At 37.1% G+C, this 20,754-nt stretch overlaps 1 protein-coding gene across 7 annotated transcripts in view; it reads right to left on the bottom strand.

Annotated features, from left to right (window-relative positions):
• Window positions 1-7,285: 7,285 nt before the first annotated feature.
• Window positions 7,286-20,754, bottom strand: part of PTAR1 (protein prenyltransferase alpha subunit repeat containing 1) — a 57,032-nt gene continuing 43,563 nt past the window's right edge. For 6 of the 7 annotated variants that reach the window (XR_016237052.1, XM_008256252.5, XM_089336926.1 and 3 more), the window contains 2 exons: window positions 17,920-18,224; window positions 7,286-16,133 (listed from right to left, as the gene is read on the bottom strand). Coding sequence is in view for 6 of the 7 variants with exons in the window: in XM_008256252.5 (XP_008254474.2) it covers window positions 15,791-16,133; window positions 17,920-18,224 (648 nt within the window). In the remaining variant the exon portion in view is untranslated. The remainder of the gene's footprint in view (window positions 16,134-17,919; window positions 18,225-20,754) is intronic. The other variant, XM_051846459.3, reaches the window with a different exon arrangement.

The raw sequence follows: 20,754 nt of genomic DNA, 5'->3' as shown, positions 1-20,754 counted from the left end.
ATGATGTTCAACAAGTAAAATGTAGAGACCACTGTTTCACAGGAATATGAAAAAGGGCTATAAACAATAATTATATCATAAAATGTCAGTTTCATTTGTATATACCAGCTTTCTCTTGTATTCTATATTAACTAACATACATAATTTTTAGATGCCTTTTACTTTTTTCTTGTCACATTCTAGTACATATTAAACCAAAAGTGGCAAGAGCAGACATCACAACTCACTTCTGATCTGGGAACGAGATTTTCGTCTTCAACTATTAAGCATGTTAGTAATTTTTCACAGACACTCTATATCCACTTAGGGATGTTCATTAGTAGTCCCTTATCAGGTAGGGATTTAGGATTTTGTCAACAGTGATTCCTGTATCAATTGAGATTCTATGTGATTATCTCGTTTTCCACATACTATATTTACCTGGTGTAGCACATGGATAGATTTTTACTGTTGAATCAATCTTGCATTCCTAGGATAAACCCAACTGATTGTGGTATAGCTTTTCTCTAATGCTGGGTTGTTTGTACTTTCTGCATAATTTTCCCATATATATTCATAAGAGATATTGGTCTGATTTCTTTCCTTGATATGTTTGTCTAGTGCTGGGATGGGATGATGTTGTTATCTGGGATGACTTTATAAGGTAGGAAGTGTTCCCTCTTCCTCTTTCTGGAACATTTTGTGAAGGAATGATTTTTAAATATTTCTTAAACATGTGGAAGAAATCACTAGTAAAGTCATCTGGTTTTTGCCTTTTTGGAGAAAGGTTTGGCTTGTAACTCAATCTCCTTGATTTATGAGTCTTAGGTTTATTTGGATTTTATATTTTTTCTTCAGACAGTTTCAGTAATTTGTGTGCATATCCTTTTAGGAATCTATTTCATGAAGATCATCTAGTTTGTTCACAATATTCCTTATGATCCTTTTTAGTTCAAGGTTGGTAGTAATGTCTTTTTCATTACTGATATTTGAGTCTTCTTTTTTCCATAGTTAAAAGTTTTTCAATTTTGTTCACCTTTTTCTTTCTTAATTTTTTTAAGGAATTTTTAAAAGACTGACTGATTTATTTGAAAGGCAGAGTTACAAAGAGGCAATGACCAGAGCTGAGCCGATCTGAAGCCAGGAGCCAGGAGTAGCTTCCTGGTCTCCCATGGAGGTACAGGGGCCCAAGCACTTGGGCCATCTTCTACTGTGTTCCCAGGCCATGGCAGAGAGCTGGATTGGAAGTGGAGCAGTCGGGACTTGAACCAGTGCCCATATCGGATGCTGGCACTGCAGGCAGCTGTTTTACCCACTATCCCATAGCCCCAACCTCCCTCTTTTCTTAAATTTTTAAGTTATACAAGTTTCATGTATTTCATATATACAGATTTAGGAACATAGTGATATTTCCCACCTTATCCTCCCTCCTCCCTCTCCTGTTCCAACTCTTAATTTTTACAAAGCTCAATTTTCAGTTTATTTAATGATTTTAAGGTTAACCCTACACTATGCAAAGAGTTCAACAAACAGCATGAAGGAAAAAACACTATTCCTCAACAGAAGAGAAAAGGGCGGTAAACAGTCACCAAATTTCAAAATGTCCATTTCATTCCAACCCAGTACCTGTTAGTACTCTATTAGTTATTTTATTTATCTGTCTTTTGGGAACTGGCTTATTTCACTAAGCATAATGGTTCCGGTTGCACCCATTTTGTTGCAAAAGACAGGATTTCAAGTTTTATTTACAGCTGAGTAATACTTCATAGTGTATATATATCACAATTTCTTTAGTCTTCAGTAGATGGACATCTGGGTTGATTACAAATCTCAGCTATTGTGAATTGAGCTGCAATGGACATCAAGATACATATGCTGATTTCTTTTGGTTTGGATAAATTCCCAGGAGTGGGACAGAGGGGTCATACGGTAGGTCTATATTCAGATTTCTGAGGTATCTCCATACTGTCTTCCACAGTGGCTCGACAGTTTACATTCCCACCAAAAGTGGATTATGGTACCTTTTCCCTCACATCCTCACCAGCGTTTGTTATTTGTTGATATATATGAAAACCATTCTAAACAGGGGTGAGGTAAAACCTCATTGTGGTTTTGATTTGCATTTTCTTGATGGATAGCGATCCTGAGCATTTTCTCAGGTGTCTATTGGCCATTTGAATTTCCTCTTAAAAAATGCCTGTTCAAGTCCTTCGCCCATTTCTTAAATGGATTGTTTGTTTTGTTGTTGTTGTTTCTTGAGCTATTTATAGACTCCGGATATTAACCCTTTATCAGTTGTGTAGTTTTCAAATATTCTCTCCCATTCTGTCAGTTGTCTCTTCACTTTGCTGTTTTCGCAGTGCAGAAGCTTCTTAGCTTGATGTAACCCCAATTGTCATCTTTGGTTTTGATTGCCTGTGCTTCTGGGGTCCTTTCCAGGAGGTCTCTGCCTATGTTAATGTATAGAAGAGTTTCCCCCAATGTTCTCCTCTAGTAACTTGGTGGTATCAGGTTGTAGATTAGGTCTTTTGTTCATTTTGAGTGGATTTTTATGTAAGGTGTAAGGTAAGTCTAGTTTCATTCTTCTGCATGTGGAGATCCAGCTTTCCCAGCACCATTTGTTGAAGACACTGTCTTTGCTCCAGGGATTGATTTTAGCTCCTTTGTCAAAAATAAGTTGGTTGTAGATGCACGGATTAATTTCTGGAGTTTGTATTTTATTCCATTGATCTATCTTTTTAAATAATCAACTGTTGGTTTCATTGATTTTCTCATTTTTCTATTCTATAACTTATTTATAATGTCATATTATTTTCTCTATTCTGCTTACTTCTGGTTTTATTCCTTTTCTGGTTTACTAAGATGGAAGTTATATAAGGTGTTCCCTGTTTTCATATTAAGTATTTAGAGTTAAAAATTTCCCTCTGGAGATTGCCTTTACTACATCTCTTGTTTGGTTTGGCATGTTTTCTTTTCATTCACCTCAAAGTATTTTCAATTTTTGCTTATGATTTTGTGTTTGGCCCACTGGTTATTTATGAGAATGTTAATTTCCCTGTTTCTCACATTTCTCCCCAAGATTACTTCCTAATTTATTTCTTTATAGACAGAGAACCTATATATTATTTGAATGTTTTAAAACCTAATGAAATTTGTTTTATGGCTTAACATTTCTATTCTAAAGAATGTCCTGTGTATGCCTGAGAAAAGTTTGTGTTCTGCTGTTGCTGGGTGTTGCTGAAGATTTCTACTTCTCTCCTTATCTTCTGTCTAGCTGATTCATTTATTATTGCAGCCATCTGGGGAGTGAACCAGAGGATGGAAGCATGCTCTATCTCTTTCTGTAACTCTGCCTTTCAAATAAATCTTAAAATTGAAAAAAAAAAAAAGCTTTACATGAGAAGTATACCTTGTATATTTAATATACCTTTATTCCTTAAAGGATTGCTTTTATCTTGTAATTCTAGATTGGCAGTTACAGAATTCTGGCACACTGAATTTATTTTGGCTGTTTTCTTTCAATGTTGCTGTCAAGAACAGTCCTATCAGTTTAATCTGTCTTTATCTTTACCTATATTTAAGACTTTTTAAATCTTTTTTAAAAAGATTTGAAAAATGTTTTTAAAGACTGATTTGAAAAGCAGAGTGACAGATGGAGAGATAAATGGGGATGGAGTGTGGTGGGGGCAGACGACATCTACCATCATTGATTCAATCAGCAAAGGTCTGCAGCAGCCTGAGATGGACCAGGCCAAAGTCAAGAGCCAGGAGCTTCCTCTGGGTCTTCCATATGGGTGCATGGGCCCAAGCACTTGGGCCAACCTCTACTGCTTCCCAGGTGCATTAGCAGGGAGTAGTATTGGAAGTGGAGCAGCTGGACTAGAACTGGCACTCCTATTTGTGCTGTGGGCAGTGGAAGCAGTGGCTTAGCCTACTGAGTATTTTTTCCAACATTTTTAGTTGTTCCAATATTTTCAGTAGGAGGGTTTGGTCCTTCCATACTGGAAATGTGATTAAAGTTTTAAAATAAAGATCTCCATTTACATACTGCTTTATAACTCATTTTAAAAAACTAAAGTGTAATGAGATCTTACTATGTTTTTATCTCATTATGGTTTTCTATTGTATATTATACTTTTTTTTTTTTAACAGAGTTAGACAGTGAGAGAGAGAGAGACAGAGAGAAAGGTCTTCCTTCCATTGGCTCACCCCCCAAATGGCCACTACAGCTGGTGCGCTGTGGCTGGCGCACTGCGCCAATCCAAAGCCAGGAGCCAGGAGCTTCCTCCTGGTCTCCCATGCGGGTACAGGGCCCAAGCACTTGGGCTATCCTCCACTGCCTTCCTGGGCTACAGTAGAGAGCTGGACTGGAAGAGGGGCAACTGGGACAGAATCTGGCGCCCCAACTGGTACCAGAACCCAGGGTGCCAGTGCCACAGGCAGAGGATTAGCCTAGTGAGTGCGGCGCCGGCCTCTATTGTGTATTATACTAAATGCTACAAAAGATGCTTTACATTTTTTTACATACAGAATAACTGACAGATCAAATTAATGGCATAAAATGTGTGTGTCCCCAGTTAGTTTTAAACAAGAGAACTGGCAATTATTTTTATTCAAGATACTTTAATAGATATTAAGACTACAAAATTTACTTGAAAATAAAGCCAGTAGAGTGACTGAAGCCACATCAATCCCATTTATTCACCCACCTTCTGGTATTCTTTCAGTGATGTGTCTGCTGAGACCATGAGCAATTGAAGCAATATGAGAATACAAAAATAATGAGATGGGCATTGTGGTGCAGCAGGTTAACCACGATTAGGGATATTCCATACCAGAGTGCCTGATTTACATTTTGGCTATTCCATATGTCTGATCCAGCTCCTGGTTCCTGCCTTCAGCCTGGTCCAAACCTTGCTGTTGTGGCCATTTGGGTATTGAACCAGTGAAGATCTCAATCTCTCTTGCTCTTTCTCTCTGCACCTCCACGCACTCCCACCCCCATCACTCTGCCTTTCAAATTAATAAATAAAAAGGAAGGAGGGCCTATGCTGTGGCACAGCGGGTTAAATTTCTGTCTGCAGCACAAACATCCCACATGGGAACCAGCTGGAATCCCAGCTGCTCCACTTCCTTTACAGCTCCCTTCCAATGTGCCCGGGAAAGCAGCAGATGATGGCCTAAATCCTTGGGTCCCTGAACCCACATGGGAGCCCTGGATGAAGTTCCAGGCTTCCGCCTGGCCCAGCCCCAGATGATGTAGCCCTTTTGGGAGTGAACCAGCAGACAGAAGGCCTCTCCCTCCCTTGCTCCCTCTCTCCCTCCCTCCCCCCCCCCTTCCTTTCTTCCTCTCTCCTTATAACTCTGCCTCTCAAAATAAGTAGAAAAGGCAGCAGCAACAACATAGGTAAAGGAATCAGAAATCTGGCAATCAGCATTATTCTAAGAAACTTCTTGTAAAAGAACATAGTTCAGAAATTACAGCTTCTCAGGTGGGAAGGAAAACAGCCCTTCAATTTTGACTGATGTAACAGTGGACACAAAAAATGATACTGCACTTTTCACAAGTAAAGGACACACTGTAGCCTTTCTGGAATGAGTTCCTAGCAGATAAGAACTATGCTATTTACTATTTACATGTGTTTTTAAAAATCTGTTTTTTTGTTTGTTTGTTTGTTTGTTTGTTTTTGACAGGCAGAGTGGACAGTGAGAGAGAGAGAGAGAAAGGTCTTCCTTTTGCCATTGGTTCACCCTCCAATGGCCGCCGCGGCCGGCATGCTGTGGCCGGCGCACCGCGCTGATCCAATGGCAGGAGCCAGGTGCTCCTCCTGGTCTCCCATGGGGTGCAGGGCCCAAGCACTTGGGCCATCCTCCACTGCACTCCCGGGCCATAGCAGAGAGCTGGCCTGGAAGAGGGGCAACCGGGACAGAATCCGGCGCCCCGACCGGGACTAGAACCCTGTGTGCCGGTGCCACGAGGTGGAGGATTAGCCTATTGAGCCATGGCACAGGCCTAAAAATATGTCTTCTTTTTTAAACAAAGAGCACCAAAGCTATTGTTTGAGCTTATCCCAGGAAAATGGTAGTGATATCTGCTAAATGTACACCAATGGTGAAAGGGTTATTGGCCTAATAAATTTCATTGATTAATCTAATTATCTTGCATCTATTATTATTCTTATATTTCAAGAAGCATGCTATTAAGCAAAAACAATTTTCAGGGAAGTATTTTGTTAATAGCAATTTCTATCAAACTTCTTATATAATTGGCTTACTTATTTAGATTCTTCAGTACGCTAGTTTCCTTTCCTAGCACGTCAGTGCAAAAGCACTGCTGTGATTTTAAACAGTGTTTATAGTACTTTGACAGGATATAAAATAAACTTTACATTCTGTTTCCTAATGAAATATATATAGGTAGCAGTGCATTAGCTATAATACAGTCATGCATCACTTAATGACAGACATATGTTCTAAGGAATGTGTTGTTAGACAATTTCATCATCGCATGAACATGATGAAGTGTACGTACACAAACCTGGATGACAGAGTTTCATCATTCCACATAGCATCTTGACACAACCAAAGAAACACAATAACCACAATATATATGAGACTGCTGCTGGTGTAACCTAACACAGTATTTTAAACTTTGTATAAGTAAGCATATACTCCATTGTAAAATTATAATGAGGCCACTACTGTATAAGTAATCTGCCAGTGAAGAAACATAATTCTAAATAGTCATGGGACAAAAAACAAAAAAGTACACAATCTTCTGAAATACTTAAAATCTGAGTTCAAAAAGGGATCTACTTCACCAAATACTTTCCAGTGTATTCAGGTACTACATATTGTGCACACTGTGTTTGTGCTTCTGGCTTAAAAGATAGAGAAAACATGGGATGTGGCCCTGAAACAGATGAACTCCCTGTTTTACACATGCACTTGGCATTTATCAGGAAAGGCATACCTAGTATAATATTTATAACTTTCCTAGTATACGTAATATAATATTTATAACTATAATAAATAACTTTCCCAAGTTAGTGAGTCACTATTAATGCAATTTAAAGACAATTGTGGCATTTTCATTAATTTGTTTTTGACAATTCTTTTATGTCTCAGACACAATAACATTTTAATTCTTTCTACAAATGCAAGTAACCAAATTACTGGTTTTACCTAGGCAACAGTTCAGACCTCCACCTCCTTACCACCATCAATGTAATTAAACCAGTTTAGTAGACTGAAACTAAGTTTGAAGCCCCACTACATGTAAAGATAACATCACATGTTGCACACATTTTAGGAGATGAAACGTTTACTTAGAAATTGCAAACATTTAGTAAAGATAAGACAAACACTATTTTCCAAATTCTACAGAAATACAATAATTTATAGCTGGCTTGGTACACGGTTACATGATAAAAAAAAACTAACAGAAGAAAGAATGGTTCATTCTACTTTTCTGTCACTTATCACAATTTAATAAGAGTACCAGTAAATACTGGAAGACAGCTGCATAGGAAGATTAGAATTCTAGGGCTGTTTGTTAGTATACATAATCATAATATAAAAACAAAACAGGTACAGATATACAATTACCATGCAATTTAAGCTATTATGTCAAAGAAACAGGACAGAATTTAGTGAATACAACTGAAAAGTATGTTGTTATAATTAGCATATCATGGTACTTTTTATGGCATGGAATTTCTTCCTCCTGAAATAGTGCTTGGCAAAATGGAACATGTTGATCTTACTTCTAGAGGAAATTTAAAATGAAGATGAAGAAAAATAAGTGGATAATTCTATTAGATGCTTTTTAAATTATTCTTAATAATTTTTAAAGTACCATAATTTCCTGCCTACTTCATTGTCTCTGACCTGAAAGTCCTACCTTGTAGCCTATGAATCTGCACTGCCCAATAAGTAGCTCTTAGCTATATGCAGCTTGAGCATTTGAAATGCAGACGGTCAGAACTCAGATGTGCTGTGATTGCAAAATACACACTGAACTCTGAAGACTAAATGTGGGGAAAGAAGTAGCCAAGATATCTCACTAGTAGTTTTCACATTTGATTATATGTTGAAATAATATTTTACACAAAATATATTATTAAAGTTAATTTATACCTATTATATGTTGCTACTGGAAAATTAAAAATTACTTTGTGGCTTACATCATATTTCTATTGAATGAATGGTGCAGATACAGATGATCTACAGTCATTACATTAGCCTTACAATTTAGCATCATAATGTAAGCACTCTGGGATACTAACTTACAGTATACCACAAGCATATGCTACACAGACTTCACTGTAAAATTTACCTTATCCTTCTGTATAGCATACATTTTAGATATAAAAAGAATTCAAAACTATTTAGACCTTTAAAGACAGGTCAATTCATACACAATGAGAGTTAAAAAACAGTTAAAGACTGCGATACTAGTGGCAAGTAGATTAAGAAACATAGCAGTGCAAACTTATCTTGAATGCCCAAGATCTGACTTTGTACCACACATCACATATGTAACTTGTCCATTTGAGCATAAATTGCAGGAAAATCTTACAACATGGATTGACTGAAACTTCCTGAAACACTCCAATGAGGTGAATTCTAAAAGCAGAATATTATATCTAAGAACTTTCTCTTAAATTAAAACCTTTCCCTTAAAGTCCCTCTGAGTTAAACTCAGCAATTAACTGGTATCCAGAAACTTAGGTTAAAAAAAAAAAAAAAGAGAAACCAACAAATTCCCAAACATAGCAGCTATCAAAAAAGGAGTACTGACCTTTTAGTTTTTTCTCCTTCTCTTCCTTTTCTTAGTTTTTGTAGTACAGTGATTAAATATTTGGCATCTTTGCAATAACTCATCTTTTATATGTCCCAATTTAAAACAATAAAATAATCAAAGACACATTCTGTTATGCTCCTAGAGCACACACAAAACACAGCACTGACAGTGGTCACCTCAGTCCCTGTCATCATGCATCAAAAACCTCACCAGGAGGCAGTGCCTCACTGCCCTTGGATACACACTCTCTTCCGCAGGTAGGAATGTTTCTGCATGGTTTCTTCTTTAGGCTCTTTACTCTTCTCACAAAGGTAAACTGTATGAAAAATGCTCTGAAAGCTACAAATTAACAGAAGCTGAAACTACTGCATCATTCATAAAAACTTACTCCTGTCAAAAATGTTCTGAGAAAACAAGTAAAAGCTACTTAATGGAATTTAATTATTTTACCACACCATTTTTAAGACACTAGAAAGCAACTAAGATTTAAGAAGAAATTTTTTAAAAAATCTAAGATCAGATAGCACTGGAGATGCCAGTAATGGAAACTAGTAATAGAAGGCTACAGTAGCTCTCTCTCAAGGTCAGCCGCCTACTTTTTAAGACATTTAATCACATTTATTAACATTCCTGCACAAGAAGGAACTTTTCACATCTCTTCAGATCATGTTCTACATAAACAATATTTTCATTACGTTACTAACTATAACCAAACTGAGCCTGCTAATTCATGTCAAACTATATAATTTTTCAATTTCACAGATATATTACTTTACAAATATACTCTTCTTTGAAAGGATGGCAAACTATCCTTTCTGAAAGTTCACTTAGTTTGGAGTCAGATCAATAACCAACTAAGTATTCATTAGGCACCTGCTATGGCTGTACTTGTCTATACCCATGCTTTAACCAATAAAAGATATTTGCTCCAAATTCAAGGTGACATCTGTGACAGAGGACAATATACCAGCATTTCTAATAGAATGCTGTTTTTGTCAACATTTAGACATGAAATTTTACAGCTCCTATGACTTAAAAAACCTTCAAATATACCATCCCTTACCTTTTAAACAATCTGAAGTATGCTATATAGTACTCTGAAGAAAGTGACTGCCATAGATAAAATTAAGGCTAATGCCCTGAAGATATGGAAGAGAAGCCATAATGTCACAGTTTATAAACCACCAGAGACTTAATATAAACAATTTGCACAGACATCTGGCTAATTCAGGCAAATGGGCTCTTGTGTAAGGTTCCCAACTTTGCTGGAGGGTGTTGGCGTAATAAAGAAAACTGTCTTAAGACAGTTAAGAACACATTTATGCAAACTGGAAAATAAAAATCATTTGGATAAAATTCTTTGTAAAATTACCATATAAATTCAATCTCCAAATCATTTAAACATGTATACACACAAATATATATATGTAGGCATGCACAGAAACATACATACACCTTAAAAGCATCAAATTTCACTTGCAATGCTGTACAATTAGACTCAGTGCATTGGAACCTGATTACATACTTCATGAAAAATGGTGTGTTTCCTCCAAACCTAAGAATGTGGACAATGATGATAAGACAGGGATAAGCTGGTCTTACCTTTCCAGCACTTATCAAATCTGACTTGCTGAACTTCTATAATGTGTAACATATTACTCAATGTGCTGAGCATGTATGGAATGTTTCTATAAAACATCCTCAGGGAAAAAGGGCTAGGAAAAAAAACTGTTGTCAATCTGAAAAACAGTGGTAGCTGTTTTCTTCCATAGCAATTTCAAAAATTGAGAATGATGTCAACCAAAACAAAATGCAATCACCGCCATCTCTGCCAAAATGGAAATATAATAATATAGAAACCATTCCTGTAGAAGACAAACACAGAATGTTCGGAACAGAGCCACAGGGACTGAAACTGTGAGATGAACGAGGCAGTCACAGAGCATCTGCGAGCTACTGCACAGGACTGGTTTATAAAAAATACTATCTATTCTAAAATTTTAAGAACTATTACTGTATTTAGCATATTTTTGCCTTTTTTGCCACTGAATATAAAATTTTGCCCTATATTTACTAAATCTTCTATACCCTGAGGAATAACAGACTAATAAAAGAAATGTCAGGGTTAGCTTTGTGGACTGTATTATTGACCAGAAAGCACAAACTATATGTAGCAAATATTCTTGGAAGCACAAGGTTTTACCAGCAGACTAGGCTACTGTCCTAGTATTTTTATTTCTTAGCCAAGAGTTTGGTTTTACTGTTAACGTGGCCTGGTAGAGAAGTCTGAGCTGGGAGCCTGAGGTTCCCCTCCTAGCCCAGATCCACAGTGGACACACTGGGTTTCCTGTCACAATCATGAGCATGGCATGATGCTGTCCTTTAGGAATATATTATTCAAGAGTTCTCAGTAAAGCACTTTGGAATCTCAATGATTTTTTGGAAATTACAACAAATAATTATTTGCTATTTTGAAATATGCAATTCCTATCCTTTCCCTTTTATATATAAATAAATAAATAATTTTTTTCAATTTCATCTTAGTATTTACTTGTTTTTCTCCAATATTTGAAAGACAGCAAGTCTACTTCTCCTCCTTTCAATGATCTTATATTAGGCCTGAAGTGGGGAGGGAAGGAAGGTACTTCAAGTAAGGCAAAGGATTCTCTGAGGACAAAAAATGGCCTTTATTTCAGAAGCAGTGCCATTGTTTCTGCTTGACCATAGGTTGCACAAGTTATAGGCTGTCTTGAATTGTGCACACAACTCCCATAAATATGATGCCTACAACCTCCAAAACATAAGCCATCACAAAGAACTAATTCTTGGTTGGATGCTTAAAACTGATAATCACTTTAATTCAAATCAAGGCATCCTATCCACTTCTAGCAGTATCTCACTGACGAGTAACATATCCCATAGGACCATGCCTAGCAATGAGAATAAATCAAATATGTCATAATCAATTCTGTGATAAAACTTCCATTCTGTTTTCTATCTAAACATTAGAGTTATGTGTAATCTTGCTCCCTTAGAAATTAAGAAGGCACTCAAATTAACGCAGTTATGCAGAGTTATTTTTTGAAAGACACTGTGTGACAGTAAGTAGAACTCGTGGGTTTACGGTTCTTGCTCACTATGTTCATGACACTGAACATGCCAGTGCCTTTACACACTTCTCCCTTAAACAAGAGCATCCTAGCTGGGGAGAAACTGCAGCACATCGAGTGTCAGGGCTGCACAGTTCTGTTTGAGAAATAGATTCAGAAGACAAAAGGTTCAGTTGTTACAATGGGGTTCAAATCTATAGCATACTTTAAATAGCATGGACTTTTAAAATATAATTTTTCTAGTAACAAAATAATAAAATTAAATCAACTTTCTGTGAAAATAAAATACATCAGTTCCTTTTACAGTGAAATCTTTTAGCATCTTTTACAGTTCAATGGAGCTAAAATCGCGATTGCATTGCTGTATAGCAAGTGGTAGCTGCACTCATAAATTGTATTCAGCCCATATGAGATACCATCTTATGCTACATAAGAAAAAATTATTATACTATGTTTTCATAACAATATTAAAGGTTCTCTTTACACTTATACACACACAAACACAAATATAGTGTGACTCAACAAGCACAGACTGGTATAACTTGACGATATCTAAATGACACAAAGTCTAACACATAAACTTTCCTACAAACTGCTGCATAAAAATCCAAAAACTTCCGTTTCCACATCTTGGGTCACATAAAGCCCTTACCTAAAGATTTCAGTGGCTTTTGGTGACAATCTGTATACATTTAATCTCATTAATAATTAATGAAGTCTAAATTAGAACCGTACCTTACAAATAAAAACTAACTGAAAGTCTAGGCCTCAAGTTTTTAACAGGGGACAGTAATCTGCATCAAATCCTTGAACTCAAAAAAAGACTCATCCAAGTTTAAGAAATACCTAAAATGTCCACAGATCAAAGTGGGGGGAATAAGGAGATACATAAAATGGCTATCCATGCAAATACAGACCAACAAGCCACTGAAATCAAAGAATTTTCTCAGATGCCCAAAAATGGCTCGGGCTCTGTATGCAAGATCTGTCTTCCAATTCCTTAAATGAAGAAAAAGTAGTGTTCTTAATACAAGTGACTTACATTAGCTATTTGAGTTTTTTACAGTTCACTGATGACTATAATTACATTCCTTGATTAGGACTTAACCAATTTAAATAAGGTGATGAAATAAAGGAGAAAACCTAAATTGACTTACTCTATATACATGGCACTTCCCAGGTCTTATGAAATTGGAAAGCATCATTCATTCACAATGCACTGGACTAATCTACTGATTTCTCAATAATCATTCATTCTTTCTATCACTCATAACCCATCTTTACCTTCTTTAATCATTTATTAACTTAATAAATATTTAATGAGTATTCAAATGTGAAGGCTAACATTAGAATCTGGAAACACCCTCTTACTCAAATAGGTATACTAAAAAATGGTAGGGTGAGGATGATGGTACAAACAGTTACAGATCTTATTGCTCTTTGCTTGTTGGTAGTCATCTTGATTCACAGGATGGTACAATGATTTGCTATTCTTCCAGTGAAAGTTTGATAAAATGTATGTCAATCGAAACCCAACTTTTCCTTTTAATAATTATAAATTCATAGGAAAATAAGATTAACATGTCACTGAAAATAGACATGTCCATTATATTACATGTACTCTGATTCAAAGAGATAGTTTAAGTACAGTCTACTTAGGAAAAAATACAACCAGAAAGGGCAATGCTAACTTTTTCTGTGAATGACCAGTTGAAAATGCAAATTTGAGAAATAAAGCAGCATATTAAAGTCACATACTAACAGTATCCTTTGGATACTTGTATTTTTACTCCCTACCTAAAACTTTCTTAGGAAGACAAGAGATAAAAATATAGTAAAGGATTCTATGGCTTTAGAAAGGAGTGGGTTATGAGCCTTAAGCCAATTAAGATGAGTAGAAGGTATAAAAAGGCTTGGAGGACTATAGAAACTTAGTTAATGCTTTACCAGGAATTGTCTAAACTAGTGTCTTGACACTTTCTCACATGAAAGCATAAGAAGCCCTAATATCCGGAATACCCAAAATGATGCTTAGAAAAAAGGCAATACTGAGTGAGGCCAAAATTTGGCAACACATATTAGTGGAATGGGTTAAACCTCCCATGTCTTCTGTGTGGTTCTCCCTCCCTCAATTCTCACAAAAGCTGAAAATAATAAATCTAATGATTTCAGTCAGAGGTCTATGAAGACCGTGAGGTATTTGATTAAAAATATACTTTGTATACAAAGAGCCATGGAATTATATTCATAATGGCAATTCAGTTCTCACCTAAATACTATAAAAGCCACCAAAGTGTAATTGTGCCCCAAGAGAGGACAACTTCTGCCTACTGGAGGCAGGCTAGAGAATGTTTCTAGTGTTCTTTAGTGTCTCACCCAGTTCAACAGTCTACCACTCAACAAAATCATGACACCAAAGTTAACGATTGCTTTCTTTCCCTTAAGACAATGCAGCTCCCTGCAGTGCCGGCTTTCTTCAGCGCCTTGCCCTGTACCTTTCTCTCTAGGACTGTCAAGCAAGTACAAAGGAAGCAGGCACAGCATGGTGCTCACACTCACTCTGGCACCATAACTCAAATCCTGTGAATACATACAAAAAGACACAGCTTCCAAATCCCTAGAGGAACTTTCTAGAGGGGTGGTCCTGTTTCATGTATTTGCATGTATCTTCGATATGGTATTAAAGGAGGAGATCACTTTGGTAGGCATCCTTGAAATAAGATGACAAAAAAATACGGAATGGGTTGGAAAAATAAGGTGTGTAGAAAGAATAAGGAAAGACCAATTACGATGGGGAAAACAAGAAAGCAGACTTTACCTGACTCTTCCCCACCCCAGCAAGTCACTGACCTGAAAAACTCAGCCCTTGTTATTAAAAAGATCAGAGACAGCTGTTAACATGGATACTTTGGTACCACATCCCTGATAAGTTCAGTCTCAAAGTGTTTTATCTCATTTTTAAAATAAAGATTGAAGAAGTAATCTGCAAAACTCTTCTCTAGTAACCTTTTAACAGTCACATCACAAAAGCTTTATAATTCATCCAGTGTATCCTAAGTAACTTCAATATTTAAAAGGAACATTTTTATGAATACCCATGTTCATTTCTCCAATTTTTATGAGTAAATTTATAAAGGAAAATGTTATAACTAAAATAACTAAAAATGGCATTCTAGGCTTTTAGGGAAAAATTATTTTATAAGGGTTGATGACTGTTTTGGCATATACCAAATATGAGATAAAAACTATCAAAACTTGTACTAAAAGTAATTTTTTCTAATACTGCAATTACAGAAACTCTTAAATTAGTTTTTAAAAAAATAACCATTTTAAAATGGATATTACATGGAAGCATTTTTTCATATAAATTCCAATATTCCTGTCTTTGGTTATCTTAGTCTAAAACAAGTGGAACATACTAGAGAAAGAGAACTGGTTTATGGTTTCACATATCCATCCAGCCAGCCTTTGATTTGCCAAATAACAATTAGATCAAGTTACTCTGCATTTGTATTAATGTTCTTCAGCCTCGAAACATAAATTTTTAATTACTAAAAACATCTGCCTGTGTGGCAACTGCCCTGAGATGGGTGGACGTGTGTGTTGAACCAATTAGAGGAACCAAGTAAGAAGCCCCATGTTTAAAAATATAAAGAAAAGTCAAAAATTAAAAATTTGTCACTAATCTTTAGCAGGAAGAAATGATTATTTTATCCCCAAAGGAATGCCAGTTCTTAACAAAATAAATAAAATGAAAAATTTACTATGGACTTTCAGCTTAGAGATGAAGAACATATAGTTAGCCAACATCAGCAAACAGTTCATGCAACTATGTAAATAAGGAAAGCAATATTGCACTACAGAGGGAATTGTGAAGGACTGACTAACCCACCTTTCACTGACTCAAAGTAACCAGCCATTTCCTGTATGCATTTGCATATCTTGCTTGTTCTACATTTCGGCAAGTGGACAATACTTGATCAATGAACCTGTGTTCCATTTCTAGGCCTAGGGAGTCTGAGGCTGGGGTCCGCTTCAGGCGTTTGGTTTCCTGGGAATAGCCTTGCTTGCTAGAGTCATTCAGTCCATCCACTTCCATTGCCTGAGACAGCTGGGGGCCTGCTGGGATGATGTGCAAGTCACTCACAGTCCCCCCAGGGCTGTCTGCAGATGGCAGCTGGATCAAGTTGTGAGCCAATCTACCACTTAAATGATGTTGAAGGTAGAATACATGCCGTCTGTGAGGGAAGTGGGGGAGGAAGAGAACAGAGAAAATCACATCTCAAAGTCGAACTTTTCAGGAAAAACAAACAAAAATGTTGAGACTTCCAAAGCCTATTGTACTATGCTTACTATCCACTTCATAACCCACATACATGAAGAAAGGAAGGAGACGAAGTTCCTGAGAATTTGGACAAAGCCTTCGATTCCAACTTACTGGTTTGCTGGTGACAAAGAATACTATCCTAAAGGTCTTTCAATAAATATTTATTGATATGAGAATAATGACCTGGAGTTGTTTGAAACAAAAAACTAAAAACAGGTCTTAGCCAATTTCTGTTAAAAATGATTATACATGCAAAATCATAATTAAACTTCATTCATACACTAGAAGATAGTGATTCAGAAACAAGGGGTATTAACCAATTCTTCCATAGACTTATCTGATGGTCTCAAATAGTTTCCTTAATAAGAATAACCAATCTGCTACAGTTGGTCTTAGTATCTAAAAATCAATTCAACTTTATCCTAAACCCATCCTCACGGTTTTAAACATCCATATTTAATGGAGGTGTGCTGGGCTTTGAGTAAAGCATGTTAGAAGATACAATTCCTGGGGCTAGCGCTGTGATGTAGTAGGATAAACCTCTGGCCTGCAACACTGGCATCCAACGAGGGCACTGATTCATGGCCCAGTTGCTCCTTTTTCGATCCAGCTCCCTGCTTTATAGCCTGGGAAAGCAGTGGATGTGTGCATCCATGCGGCAGACCCGGAGGAAGCTCCTGGTTCCTGGTTTCAGATTAGCTCAGCTCCGGCCATTCCAGCCATTTGGGGAGTGAACCAGTGGATGGTCTGTCTCTCCCTCTCTCTCTCTAACTCTACCTCTAAAATAGATAAATATATCTATTTTTTTTTTTTTTTGACAGGCAGAATTAGACAGAGAGAGACAGACAGAGAGAAAGGTGTTCCTTTCCCATTGGTTCACCCCACAAATGGCAGCTACGGCCAGTGCTGCACTGATCCGAAGCCAGGAGTCAGGTGCTTCCTCCTGGTCTCCTATGCGGGTACAGGGCCCAAGCAGTTGGGCTATCCTCCACTGCCTTCCCGGGCCACAGCAGAGAGCTGGACTAGAAGAGGAGCGATCGGGACAGAACCGGTGCCCCAACTGGGAATAGAACCCAAAGTGCCGGCGCCGCAGGCAGAGGATTAGCCTAGTGAGCCAAGGCGCCGGGCTAAATATATCTTTAAATAAATAAAAAAAAATGCCTGGGAAAGATTAAAAAAAAAAAAAAAGATACAGTTCCTGTTCTCCCTCAAAGGGGAGCAGTTCTCCTGCCCTTAGAATCATCTGGTACTGTTCGTTAAAAATGGGGACAGGTGTTTGGCTGCACAGTTAAGATGTTAAGACACAGGTATGACACCATGTCTCACACTGTAGAGCCTGGGTTCAAACTCAGTCTTGGCTCCTGACTCAAGCATCCAGCTAGTGAAGACCCTAGGAGGCAGCAGATGATGGCTCAGTAATCAAAGCTGGATAAAGTTCCCTGCTCCCAGTTTCAAGCCAGTCCATTACTGGCTGTTGCAGGCATTTGGAAAGTGAACCAGTATATGGGAACTTGCCCAAACAAATAACTTGGGGTGGGGGGAGATGATGATGATATGGAAACATAACTCCTCTGTTGGGCAGAGCTCCACCATCAGTCAACCACATTTCCACTGAAGGTAGAAGTCAGATGTAATACCATCTATGGCTCTCCAAATGACATGCCAGCAGGCAGGAAGTGGATTTTCCCTTCTCTTACCTATGACACCAAAGAGTTTCATGTCCTGGGTAAGAATCAATAAGATCAGTGCTGAATTCAACTTCTTCTTCTAGAAGATGGGGAAGATTTATCCTGGGTTCCTCTGTTGAAGCTGCTGCTGCTTCATCTTTGGGAAGAACTGGGGCTGACTCATTTCTCAAAGGGTTTTGCTCCAATGCAGAACTGTCATTCACAGTTTGGCTAATCAAAGACTTTAACAAAAACTGGCGGTAGTGAAATCCACTGTGGTCTGAAACATGCATAGACGCCCAATGTTTAGTAGAAGAGAGTTCATCAAGAAGAATCTTGTAGGAAGAAAAAAGGGAAGTAAGAACAGGAATACCCAAAGGACTTTTCCCCTCTACCAGTGCCTGAGTTCCAATTGATTCATTCCTTGTTCTCACTAGTATTTTGAATACAACGTCCAACACAGTAATGTGCCTTAATAGAAGCTGAACACCTGCTGGTTTCAGGGCTGGCATGGTGGCATAGAAGGTAAAGCTTTACCTGTAGTGACTGCATTACATATGGGCACCAGTTCAAGTCTTGGCTGCACTACTTCTGATCAAGCTCCCTGTTAATGCACCTGGGAAAGCAGTGGAAGATGGCCCAGTACTTGGGCCCCTGCACCCATGTGGGAGACTTGGAGAAGCTCCTGGCTCCTGGCTTCAGCCTGGTCCAACCCTAGCTATTGTGCTCATTTGGGGGAGTGAACCAGCAGATGGAAGATATCTTTTTCTCTCTCTCTCCTCTGTATCTCTGCCTTTTAAATAAAGAAATATCTATAAAAAAATTTGCTAGTTTCTCTTTTCCTTTATAAAGTAATAGATTTTTTTTTTATAGTCATGGAATTTAAAGACTTATTTATTCTTTCCTTGGATCCTGATAACCCTAACTGGCACACAAAGAAAAGCTAAATTCCAAAAAATAATGATAAACCTTAGGGTGCTTCTTTATAAAGCATTAATGATGTAGAAGGAAAAATATAAATTCAGAAGCTATTTTGATATAAAGTTTCATACATCTAATGAATACATACTATACTCAAATCTAATTTGGATGAATATGTACTATATGTGTACAACAACAAACTCAATGTAATTATCTGTTCTTCACCATAAATGTCATGAAGGCAGAAACCAAGTCTGTTCACTACTTAATTCTAAGAACTTAACAAAAAACATGATGCATGAACAATAGAATTTTAAGAGCTCATGACTTTCACTCTCTAATTTTCTCAAATTCACTAACATCAATGATAAGAGTTTTAAAAATAAATAAAAAATTAGCAGTAAATTGCTTAAATCTTTGTAGTAACAGTCCTGCAAACTAAATAATTTCAAATTGAATGATGAAGATAAAACAGCATTTATGAAAAAAAGGAATTATTTGGCAGTTCCTTGGACAGGCTGCAACTGTGAGTTTTATTCAGTGAAAGGTACATTGAGGGCCTACCACATTCCACAGAGGATTTTCAGACCAGCTATGGAAAAAAGACATACAGTTGGTAAACAGTGAACAATACAGACAGCACACTGCCAAAGATGATTTTGCCTGCTTGTCAAGGACCCTAGGCTTTCTCCTGTACTGAGATCCCCTACCTACACCTCAAACCCTTTCTTCCCTAGAAGAAATCTTTCCCCTTCTGAGCCGTAGTACCTGTGTGTTCCATCATATAAATCAGGGAATTTTCTGTACATTTCTTTATTCCCATTAAACTCTGCCAAATGCTTTTAGTTTTTTTTTAATCTGCAAAATATTTATTAATTTCTAGTTTACGCTTCTATTCCCCTATGCTAACAATCACAGTAGATATACAAGTATTTTATGAATGAACAAACAATTAAATGAAAAGAGGTGACTAGTACAATGATGGAAGATTGTTTCCATCCAGCATGATAGTACTGATACATTTTAAATACCTCCCTTAAGTTCTAATGAGTTTACCCATGGCCAATGAACTTTTATTGCAGAAATGACAGCTAGTGAGCTCTCAGAAATGGAAAACAAGATGGTATATTGAACTGTAAAAGGAGAGCAAAAATAGCACCAGATGAACTTACACCTGAAGAAAAAAATTCATTTTAAGGCAGTTTTTGAAGAGTTAACCCAGAACACTTAAACCATAATGTAACAGCTTTTAAATTCTGGCAAGAGGCTCCTCTTGCCACACCACATGCTAAGTCATTTAGTCCTTATCCCCAGGAATTGATTTTAGCTCCTTTGTCAAAGATAAGTTGGTTGTAGATGTGTGAATTGATTTCTGGAGTTTATATTCTGTTCCACTGATCTACCCACCTGTTTTTGTGCCAGTACCAGGCTGTTTTGATTATAACTACTCTGTAGTGTGTCTTAAAATCTGGTATTGTGATGCCTCTGGCTTTGTTTTTATTATGTAAGATTGCTTTAGCTATTCAGGGTATCCTGTGTTTCATATGAATTTCAGCATTGTTTTTTCTATATCTAAGAAGAATGTTGTTGGTATTTTCATTAGTATCACATTGAATCTGTAAATTGCTTTCTGCAGTATGGAAATTCTGATTATGCTAATTCTTCCAATCCATGAACATCAAAGATTTTTCCTTTTTTTTGGTGTCTTCCATTTCTTTTTTTAATGTTTTATAATTTTCTTCATAGAGATCTTTGATGTCCTTAAATTTATTCCAAGGTATTTAATTGTTTTGTAGCTATTGTGAGTAGGAATGATCTTAGAAGTACTTTCTCAGCTGTGACACTGTATATACAAAAGCTACTGATTTTGTGCGTTAATTTTATATACTACCACTTTACCAAACTCTTTTACAAAAGAGTTCCAGGGGCCGGTGTTATGGCTTT

This window comes from Oryctolagus cuniculus, chromosome 1, assembly GCF_051225735.1.
Source record: "Oryctolagus cuniculus isolate XC-2025 breed Fujian yellow rabbit chromosome 1, ASM5122573v1, whole genome shotgun sequence".
NCBI classification, from domain to species: Eukaryota; Metazoa; Chordata; class Mammalia; order Lagomorpha; family Leporidae; genus Oryctolagus; species Oryctolagus cuniculus.
Note: the sequence above shows the minus strand (reverse complement) of the source record. Positions and strands in the feature narration are given on the sequence as shown.